At 35.2% G+C, this 12214-nt stretch overlaps 1 protein-coding gene across 3 annotated transcripts in view; it reads right to left on the bottom strand.

The window, feature by feature from the left end:
* LOC150108163 (uncharacterized) overlaps positions 1–12214 on the bottom strand; it is a 461861-nt gene that overhangs the window by 103172 nt on the left and 346475 nt on the right. For all 3 annotated transcript variants that reach the window (XM_090390618.1, XM_090390617.1, XM_090390619.1), the window contains exon 13: positions 2386–2535. In XM_090390618.1, coding sequence (XP_090246744.1) covers positions 2386–2535 — 150 coding nt within the window. The remainder of the gene's footprint in view (positions 1–2385; positions 2536–12214) is intronic.

Raw genomic sequence — 12214 nt, 5'->3', positions numbered from 1 at the left:
CATCTGCACAGCACAACAAAACAACAGTATAGTAGTTTTTTCATGACAAGAAGTTTTAACAATAATATTTTATTTTACATTTGGAGTCAACAGTCTTGTTCGAGGGCACAAGAACATGACAGTTCTTGTACCCTCTGTGAAAGTTCAAAATTGTCTTGTGTTTTCTAGCATTTATGATGAATCTGTGAAACTCAATTTTATTTTCAAATTCGTCTGGCATTTTTTTGTTATATTTTCATTTTGGCATGCATGCATAAATCATTTCTCTTAATAAATCTAAAGCACCATGATGGCAATCCTGTAAAATCGATGATATTTCTTTCTGTTGCCAATAATTTTTCTTGTAGATATACGGCAATCCAATTTTCTTTGATCCATTATCCAAGTTTTTAATTCATTTTCAATTTCCAGCCATTTTGCCAGTTTTCTGCAGAGATTGTGTTCTTCAGAATTTGCTTCTATTAACTGCTGCTCTTGTTTCCTCCAAGTTCATACCATTTTTAATGTGGGCAAAGGCCCAAAGTTCTGCTCTGCTGACTTATTGTCATTCTTTTTTGCATACTCAATCAAACTATGCTTAAATGCAGTCGTATAGCTATGTCTGTGCTTTGTAGAATCCATGGGTTATAAAAAAAAATTAAATATAATAGCGTATTGATAACTATTCTTATAGCAAGGCTTATACATTGGTCATACATAACTGGTAATTGACTTAAGGAATTTACAATGCATAAAATGGATATTAATTAAAGGAAACTTTAATGAATACCTTCAATATTTCGGCACCGTCACGTTGCCATCTTCAGGAACATACAAATATGGTATGTGCACGCAGGCACTAACAAAAGCAAATGAGGAAGAAGGCAAGAAACTAATATTGTTCCTAAAGTCCTAATGGTGCCCCTTAGCGGGCTAATTGGGTTGTCTTGGCCGTTGGGCTGAAGTTCTCATGATGTAAGTCTCCCCAATTTGGGGTAGTCTCATACACCCAAATTTGTTGGGGTTTGGAACGTCTTTAGAGCTGCTGATGATTCCATGAATAATCTTTCATACTTGAACTTGCTGTGGTGTATTATTTTAGTTTTCTTCCAACGAATTCTATGGTGGGTATTTATGGCATGGTCTACAAGCCCAGAGTGGCTGTACTGGTGAAACCGGATGTAGTCTGTGTGTTCTGAAATCCTGATATTCGCTGTCCTGCCTGTTTGACCAAAGTAGGACAATTTACAGCTGCAAGGGACCTGGTATACACCAGGTAGATCTAGGGGAAGTGGTTGGTCTGTGATAGAGCAGATAAGGGATGCCAACTTTTTATATGGTCTATAACAAGGAGTTAGGTCATATTTTTTGAGTATATTGGTTATTTTCTCAGAGGTGCCCCAGATGTAGTATGGTATGTACATACAAATATGCACATACCATATTTGTATGTTCCTGAAGATGGCAAATATTGAAGGTATTCATTAAAGTTTTCTTTAAGTAATATCCGTTTTATGTGTTGTAAATTCCTTAAGTCAATTACCAGTTATGTTTTGATAACTAGTTTAAATGCATGACTATTAAACTGTGCTATTCAAACTGATCATGCATTACCGACAAGCAATGATGCACCATAACTGCGCATATATAAAAAACACATCTGTGTATACAATGCATCAGTTCATAAGATGCATCCTAATTTTCAGATAAATTAAAAAAGAAAAAAGTGCATCTTATAAGGTGAAAAATACAGTAATTCCTAATGAAGTGTGCTACAGTGTACGTAAAAACTAGCTGAATGAATAAATAATTTTTAATTTCATATTGTGATTATACCAGTATCATTACAATCTCAGTGTGTGTGTGTGTGTGTGTGTGTGTGTGTGTGTGTGTAATAATCAGTTATGTAACATTAACAGACTTTTGCAACTGTTCCAATACTGAAACCAAAAATGAATACAAAAACTTTACTCTTGTTGTCAGTTTGAAATTTTTTTATTTGCTACTCTACTTTTAAAATACTGAAATACTAAAAAAAAAAAAAAGTGTCATATTCATCTCAGGATGGATAAAAATTAAAAAAATTAAATTAAGAGTTACTAATTTACCTACAGTGCAAGTATATGGTGTATGCAAAGAATTATGTCATTTGCACAACATTAATTGCAAAGTCAAGATCACAAAAATGCAATTTAGTTTCCTCTATTTTGTAACCCCTCCGCCCAATTCAAAGTAGTGAAGAGAAAATATTAGAGAATGAATTTCATTTAAAATGTAATATTTTGATAGTAATATTCTAAAGATCATAATGGTAATCAATACTGAAGAGCTTTTTTTAAAAAAAAAAAAAATACTTATGCTTAAAAAAATTGCAACATGTCTTGTTTAAGAAACAAATTTGCTTACTTCTTGTGTCTTCTGATGTGGTTCTTCCTTTAATGGTTTTGCATCAACCTTTTCTATAATTTCCGGAACAGGTGACTTTCCTCTACTTTGTCTATGTTCTATTTTTGACATATCCATTGGAGGCAAAACAGCAACACCTCCTATAGGTTTCTATTAAAAGTTGAAAATTATGCTTCTGATAGCTATGTATGTTAGCTTCTTATGAGTATTCAGAGAATGTAAAATAAATAAATATAATACACACACACACACTAAGGATTATTGAATTTAAATCCAACAATTAAATATTAATTTCCAATTATATGTTTTCAATAATATTACCGATACAAGTGTGCACTCAACAGAATAAATTATAATGTGATACAGCAAAATGCTGTTATAAAAACATTTCACAAAACATCAAGCTATATACATTATCCTACTACAAGTCATAGGATACTCCTCTATGCAGGGAAAATGAAAAATGAATGAGACTTTTTTTTTTTGTTGTTTTTCCCTTTATGTTAATCCCACCCAAAAAAAGTTGGGAATATACTGTACATTTAGAACGGTAGTTGGAATAAGTGACATAATCTGTGAACCCTGCTCTCAAGACTCTCATGGTATTTATTTCAAGCCACTAAAAACCAGTAAGTAATGTACTGGTCTTACACCAGGTAACGAAAATCATCTGGCACTCTTTAACATTCAAGCATCCATGCAATAATATGTAAATTTTGTAGCTAACAGAGAAGATTAACAGTTCCTAAGTCATTTTGATCTTGTATGGTAAATAATTACATACAAAAAAGAGTTTTTTGTTTGAATTTAGTATACAAAATTCAAACAAAAAAAAAAAGCACCAACTTGAACAAAACCGAAAATCTAGCCCTTAAATCCTTAAAAAAATAACCAAGACATTATAATCACGAAAGCAGATAAAGGCAATGCCATTGTCCTTTTAGACCATACAACATACATTGAAAAAATGAACCATTTAATATTGGACCACAACACCTACCAAATGGTAAACTACAACCCCACAAAACGTAACAAAAAGAAAACAACTGAATTAATCAAATCCGTCCACACATGACCCGAAGAAACAACAAAAAAATTAATACCTCAGTATGCCCGTGCACCCAGAATTTATGGCCTGCCAAAAAATACACAAACCAGGCACACCGCTTCGTCCAATTGTTGAAGGAATTGACAGCCCAAATTATCACTTAGCCAAAAAATTAGCTGCCACACTCAAGGAATTGGTAGGTCAGTCCCCTTCCTACATAAAAAATACACAACATTTCATTAATAAAATTAAAAACATTACACTCAACGACCAAGATTTATTAGTCAGCTTTGACATAACTTCCCTTTTCACCAATGTCCCAATCAATGACACGATCTTGCTCCTACAGAACATATTTCCACATGACGTCACGGCCCTCTTTGCCCACATACTCTGCTCGGTATATTTCGTGTGGCAAAACAATTTTTACCTTCAAAAAGAAGGTATAGCCATGGGCTCACCACTTTCTCCCCCAATAGCTAACTTTTATAATTAGAAGTAGTATTAAAAGTTAAAAAAGCTAACTTTTATATGGAAGACTTTGAGCAACGTGCTCTAGAGACAGCATGTCTATGTACTCCACTCCAGATATTTCATGTGGCAAAACAATTTTTACCTTCAAAAAGAAGATACAGCCATGGGCTCACCACTTTCTCCCCCAATAGCTAACTTTTATATGGAAGACTTTGAGCAACGTGCTCTAGAGACAGCATGTCTAAAGCCCAAAATTTGGATCATATACATCGCAGATATTTTCGCCATTTGGCCCCACGGCCGCGAAGCTCTAAATACTTTCCTTAGCCACCTAAACAAACAACTCTCTTCCTTTCCTAGACACACTTGTCACACGTCTTCCCTCTGGCTGTCTCTCCTTCTCAGTTTACCGCAAACACACAGGCCAATACATACACAAAAATTCTTACCACCACCCAACACAAAACTAGGTGTCATAAGCACCCTTAAACACAGAACCCTAATTATAACGAACAGGCTCTAAACCAGGAATACAAGATCATGAACCAAACATTTATCAAAAATGGATACAGTAAAAAAACTATTCATAAGATCCTCCATAAAGATACCAGTAAGAAAAAAAGATTTCAAGAATGCTATTGACATTCCTTATGTTAGAAGAATTTCTGAAAAAATAGACAGAACACTTCACAAATACAACATTAAAACCACTTTTAAACCCCCAAATAAGCTAAGACACCTACTCAGTTCTTATAAAGATCCTCTTCCACACCTAGCCCACCCAGGGGTATACAAAATACAGTGCACATGCAACATACCATACATAGGGGAAACAGGGAACTATCCCAATCAGACAAGACGAACACAAACGACACATTAAATACCTCCATTTTGGTAAAACTGGCCTTTCTGACCACGCACTCCAAACATACCACAGAATTGATTGGAAAAATACCAAGTCCCTACATCGCACCAAAACCTAGTTGGAGAGAAAATTCAAAGAGCCATGTGAAATGCTCAAACACAACCCAAATCTCAACAAAAATGATGGCCTAACTATTTCAAGAATGTGGAGGGCCCATCTACAATATAACAACCTAAACTAGCCATAGAAAAATCCCACTACAAGAAGACAACCTGGTGAAGTGTTTGTAACATTCAACAGCAACTGAAAGAAATCATATTATAACAATTAGAACTATCCAGAAGAATATTAATACATGAGGACTTTAGCAGTTTATTGTAGTTGTATTTATTTATTTATTTTTATTTTTTTAATTTTTTTGTTATTTATTTTTATTTTTTTAATTTTTTGTTATTTATTTTTATTTTATTTATTTATTATTGTTTATTTTTTTTTATTTATTTTTTTTTTTATCACTAGAGGTCAGGCTAGGGAAAAGGATTAACTAACTACGTAGATTTAGTTTACCGGTATACAGGGCATGAGGAATAATCTGTGCAACACGTGTGTTTTTGTGTCCCTAAATTTACAAATATGAGTGCTGATCACTGTGTAACCTTAAAAGAAAGTATAATAAATTTAGTTTAATCCTTTATCCTAGTGAGAGCAAACAAAGTTTGTGCCTGAAAATATCTTCAGGACTGAATATAGTGTTGTACTATCTTACCTGGGTAAGTAGTACAACACCAGGCAACTCGTAGCAAAGGTGGAGCAAGCTACCAAAAAAAAGGTGGCAAACCTTTTGACAACTCCTATAGGTAAAGGTGACCTTGCTATTGCTTCTGCCTATATCTCCAACTCTGGGCCTGGCTCCCACTGAAGAGACCTCAATAAAGGTCGAAACTAGTATGGGTAGTGGCCAATCCCTTAATGCATAACAGTATACATATCCACAAGGAGATGTGTTTTGCATTATGGGAGATACTGGGATAGGAGTGTTGGTAGCTTGCTCCACCTTTGCTACGGGTTGTCTGGTGTTGTACTACTTACCCAGGTAAGATAGTACAACACTATATTCAGTCCTGAAGATATTTTCAGGCACAAACTTTGTTTGCTCTCACTGGGATAAAGGATTAAACTAAATTTATTATATTCTCTGGAAGGCATCATTAAATCTCAGAAAGACACTAGTGCCATCCTTTCGTTTAGTGTCACACGGTGATCAGTATTTGTTTTACAAAATTTATGGACTCTACAACCATGTTATAAATAATTATTTTAATTTCCAGTGTTTCAATCTTCATATTAAGGTCATCATCGTCATCTGGAGTATACACATGTATATATACATGTGTTTATATATACAGGGTGTTCGGGATAAATTTGACATATTTATAATTAATTATATTTTTCCGTAAGTTACATGTATTAACACACACTTCTCTTCATTTAAAAGTTTGGACCCTTCTTCATTCACATACAAGATGTCAGAAAGGATGGATAGCTGGAACCCACCTGAATCATGGAAGAGAATAACTTGTATCATGATGATTCGTGCCCGCCATCAAAATAAGGATATTACGACTGCTGCCCAATGCTCCCTGAATACAGTAAAAACAATCAGGCATGAACTAGAGACTTGCAATGGTGACTACGAGGATGTAGCAAGAAGAAAGATCCCTAGCAGACGATCTGATTGCGTTCGTACAGCAGAATTCCTCGCAAATCTGCAGGAACAGGTGTTGAAGAACCCTGGCATTGGAATTCGGGCTTTGTTCGTGGAGTTGCTAACTATAGTCAAGCCCTGGATAACAAGGGTAGGCAATGGTAGGCCGTATGTATGGCAGCAGGATTCGGCCCCTTGCCACACCTCTGGGAAAAGTCAAAAATGGTTGTCTGAAAATTTCTACGACTTCACCAGTCCAAATGTTTGGCCTCCAAACTCCCCAGACCTTAACCCCATGGATTATTTTGTATGGGGCGCAGTTGAAAAAGACACCAATCGCACTTCCAGTAATACAAAAGCCCAGTTAATGGATAAAATTAAAACAGTTTTTGCGGCCCTTCCCAGGGAGACTGTAGCATCAGCTTGTTCGAGGTTCCGAAGCAGAATTGAAGCTGTGATCGATGCTAATGGTGGTTATTTTGAGTAAATCTTGTTGATAGTATTGTAATTAACTCTGCCTGTAATGTTTTTTTGTCAATTCATTAAATTTAATAGATACAAAGAAGATTTTATTTTTCCTTACGAAACTGTCAAATTTATCCCGAACACCCTGTATATATATATATATATATATATATATATATATATATATATATATACACACACACACACACACACACACACATACATACATACATACAGAGACAAGCTAAATTACATTTCACCCAAGTATGCTGAAGAGACAATGATTTGATCAACGTTTATTCTACTTGCCCAACCTCTAGTGAAAATAAAATAAATTAACTACACCAAAGCTATATTTATCTAATACAACATCAGAAAAACATTCTTTCATATAGATAGTTTTGTTACAGTAAAAATTATGTCCTGATGTAACATGACAATTGTTATATTAGATTTAGGATCCTGGATTACCTATGGTCCTATTTATAATTAAGAGAAAATATAATTAAAAATTAAATTAATTAAACATAATTAAGTTTAAGGAGAAAGGTTAAATGAGTAGAATATGTGCCTTTTTCCATGTTACACTGGAAAAAGATGATTTATTAGTCAGTTTTGATGTCTCTGCCCTCTTCATAAATGTCTCAATCAAAGACACAATCCTTTTATTACATGACAAATTCCCTCCCAATATCACAGTGCTCTTTGCACATGTACTATGCTCTGGCTATTTTTGTGTGGCAAAACACTTTCTACTTACAAAAAGAAGGCACAGCCATGGACTCACCATTATTTCCCACTATTGCTAACTTTTGCATGGAACATTTTGAGTAACATGCTCTAGATTCCTCTCCTTTAAAACCCAAAGTCTGGCTTATATACGTTGATGATGTTTTCGCTATTTGGCCCTATGGCTGCCAGACATTAGACACTTTCCTCAGCCACCTAAACAAACAACATAAATGCATACAATTCGCAACTGAGAATGAAAAACTGAACACACTTCTATTTCTAGATACACTTGTCACATATCTTCCTTCTGGCAGTCTTTCCTTCACTGTTTACCAGAAACCAACACATACTGGACAATATATACACATAAACTCCAACCACCACCACCCAACATAAAATCTAGGGGTCATTAATACACTAAAAAAAAAGGGCTTTGAAGATTTGCTCCAATGAACAAGCACTTAAAGATGAATTAAAAGTTATCAGCAATACCTTCCTAAAAAATGGTTACAGCAAAAATACTATCAACAAAATTCTGTACAAGACCTCACTTAAAAACAAAAATAAAAAAGACTACAATAAAACTGTAACCATTCCGTACATTAAAGGGATATCAGACAAAATAAACAGAATAACTAAAAAATACAACCTTAAAGCCACCTTTAAACCTCCTGCAAAATTAAAGAACTTACTCAACTCATCCAAGGATCCACTCCCTCTGCTGGCCCGCCCTGGAGAATACTGTATTCATTGCACCTGTAATTTGCCCTACATAAGGAAAACAGGATGCACAATTCCTATCAGAAAAAAGGAACATAAACAACACGTTAAATATAATAACTATGGTCAAGCTGGTCTTTCTGATCATGCCCTGAACACTTTACATAGAATTGACTGGAAAAGCACCTGTTGTTTACATCACACCAAAACATGGTATGAAAATAAATTTAAGGAAGCCTGGGAGATTCTTATCAATCATCGTAATCTTAACAAGAATGATGGTCTAAAAATCCCAAGAATATGGAAGGCACATATTCTACCCAGTTAACCTTTCTTTCTCCCTAAGAGTTAATTATAAATAAAACCATAGATAATCCAGGATCTTAAATCTAATATAACAATTATCATGTTAAATTAGACATCATTTTTACTGTAATAAAACTATCTATATGAAAGAATGTTTCTCTGATGTTGTCTTAAACAGAATATAGCTTTGGTGTAGTTAATTTATTTTATTTCATTTATTTATTGTAATTTTATTTTATTTTCACTAGAGGTCAGGTCAGTAGAATAACCGTTGATTAAATCATTGTCTCTTCAGCATACTGTGTGAAATGTAATTTAGCTTGTCTCTGTACATTATTATTATTATTATCTGACACCTCCAGGGAGTCCAAAGACTCATCAAGGAAGAGTGTGCCAACAGGATCGAACAATTAATCCCTTCCAACTACTAACCATGCTCAAACTTGCTTAACTTTTTGCGAGCCATTAGTAGCAGAAGCTCTACCAATCCTAGCCACTAGACCAGATGGGAAGTAGACCATATATGTGTGTGTACTCTGGATGATGACCTTCATATGAAGGTCAAAACGTTGGGAAATTAAAATAATTATTTATAACAAGGGTGTTGAGTCCATAATTTGTGTAAAATGAACACTGGTGCCATCCTTGTAATAAAAGAATTTGGATACTGAAGGTGAATTGGAGCTGATGAAGCTACAATCTGGGTTTTTGTCAAGAGAAGTATGTCTGGTTTAGATGTCTGTAAGTGATGGTGTAGTATACATGAATATGTTGGCATTTATGGAATGGATGTGAGAATAATTTCTTTCTTTCTTTTTTTTTTTTTTTTTTCAGTGGGGGAGGGAGGATTTTGGTTTGCTTTGTATATTTGTCTGATATGCCTTTCTTTGAAATTGGGTTTTGAGGCTTTATTTTAGTCATAATGACACTATCATTATTTGTTATATGATTCATTACTGGTTATGAATTAGATGAAAGGATACAGTACCATTAACTTTGCCATAATGTGGTCTTAACAATGCCTTCCACATACCAATTCTACGGCCCATCCCTGCAGGCATGACCTGGCAGAATGTGGCAGCAGAATTATGTGCCAGCTGATCTGGAAGCCTATTTGACTCATTACCAACAGGCTCAAGCTCATGCACTATTTTTATAGATATATCCTAAAAATAGAGGAGGTATGGGTCTCTAAACATGAGTGATACCCTTCAAGGGCATGCCAAACATTACTTGGAGAAGAGAAGCAGGTGGGAATAGAAACTGGACCCTAAACATGAGTGATACCCTTCAAGGGCATGCCAAACATTACTTGGAGAAGAGAAGCAGGTGGGAATAGAAACTGGACCCCACCCCCTGCTCCTCGCCAAATATGGCATTTGTCAATTCAGGCTCCCATTAAGCCTGGGTGGTGTTGGCGTTTCACAGGGCAGTGAAGGTCATCTATCATCTAGTTGAAGAACATGCTGACAAGTAACGCAGAACCCAAGACACAACCAGACTGTCCTAAAACAATATGCAACAAGAGATGATGCTCATTAAGAAAGATGGCTGCTTCATCTTGTTATTGTTCTCTTTCACACACACATGCACGTACATCGTGTATGCATATATATGTACACAAAAATAGATATTAGATACAACCTTTTTTACTGTCAGTAATATCCACCCATAAGTTCGCTGGACATCATCAGATGCTACATGGTCACTCCACTCCTTGGTGATGTGCCACACCAGTCCTCGCCAGGTGGTCTTGTTGTATGCTTTTCTAGAAGCTTCAACTCTCTGAAGACCAGTCACTCTATCCATCCATCATCCTTCTTACTGAGGGTCTACCTTTTAATTGAACATCTACAGTTTTTCCAAGGACTTTAACCTTTTATTACTGTTTTGAGAAATCCTCCTTCCATTCTTTCAATGTGTTCAAAATATTTCAGCTTTCTTCTGTCAGTAACCTTAAGGGATCTTAAAGTTCTACTAATCCTTTCTATCACCCATCCATTTGTCTGGTTTTAGTATATGAGATCCTAAATAGGTCTCCTGCAACACCACGTCTCAAAAGCAACTATCATTTTCCTATAAGACTTCTTTGGATTCCAAGTTTCACATCCATAAGTCACTACTGAAAAAAACAGCTGCATCTAGAATCCTCAAGCTTTGTTCCTGTAGAGACAGATCTGTCCAGAATTTAGACAAGTCTCTGACCACTGTTTTTTGCCATTCCTAATCTTCTGCTGAGCAGCATTTTTTCACATTAATGACAGATCCCATGCATACAAATCTGTGGACTTCCTCAATTATTTCTCCATTAATGTACACTTTGTTTCTCAAGGGCTTCCTTGTCTATATTTCCTTTGAGAACTATAATCTTTGTCGTGCTAGGGTTGAGTTTTCTTGCTGATGTCATTAACTCTGTCAAAGATTTGTCTTAGTTCTTCCCTGTCATTACAAAGGAATACTGTATCATCGGCATACTTCAGAATACTGATCCATCTGCCACCTATCCTAATTCTTGTCTGAAGTTCATCCAGTACTACACACATGATGTCTTCAGCATATATATACTAAACAGGTGAGGAGAAAGCAGGCATCCTTGCCTACCTGAAGTGAATCAGTTAATCCAACACCCATTTTTACTGTGGCTTCTTGCTCACTGTACAAGTTAGCTATCAACCTGATAATGTGTTGAGGAAAACCCATTATTTTCATTACCTCTCACAATTTTACATGCTGAACACAGTCAAAAGCTTTGGAGCAGTCTAAAAAAATGCATTATCAAAGGAAGTCTAAATCCTTTATACTTCTCAACAATCTGGCAAAGGATCCAATCGCTATTCCCCTTGTCTTTCCTGAAACCTATTTGTTCATCACGTATCTCTACCTCAACTTTGGCCAGAATCTTATTTAGAATGATCATTAATAAAATCTTGTTTGCATGAGTGATTAAACTAACAGTTATATAGTTCTTGCAATCCTTCATATCTCCATTCTTGTGCAGTGGCATGAAAACTGACTTCTTCTAGTCTCTAGGCCATGATCCTGTCTCCCATATCCCAATCAATCTACAAAATACTCTCATCTCTTCATCTTCTGTGGCCTTATTGTCATTAACCTGTTTAACTGCTCTTTCAATGTCTAAGTGGAGAGAGGTTATTCCAAATCAAAATTTCCCTGGTGACAAGACTTCCAAATTTTCTTTATTTTCTCTGCTGTTCAGTTCTTATCTCTTTCTTAGTTTTATTTCTTTAGCCCTGTCAGTAACTGCAAGTTTATTTTGATAATAATTTTCAAGTATCACTTTATGGCTAGAAACATCAAATCTAATTAGAAAAAATGTTAGTTTGACAGTTTTTCCCCATCAGTTCCATATTGCAGCAAAATATATGGCAGATGCCAGAGGAAATTAATATATATATATATTAGGATATTAGGATAACCAAGTAATTTTATAAACTTGGTTATTTTAACTCCGAATCCCAAGGATGCAAACAATTAAGTTTGCACCTGAAACAAA

This window comes from Typopeltis vanoorti, chromosome 3 (genome assembly GCF_054136105.1).
Source record: "Typopeltis vanoorti isolate ZY-2024b chromosome 3, IOZ_Tvanoo_1.0, whole genome shotgun sequence".
Classification (NCBI taxonomy): domain Eukaryota; kingdom Metazoa; phylum Arthropoda; class Arachnida; order Uropygi; family Thelyphonidae; genus Typopeltis; species Typopeltis vanoorti.
The sequence above is the reverse complement of the archived record's forward strand: the minus strand, read 5'-3'. Positions and strand labels throughout refer to the sequence as shown.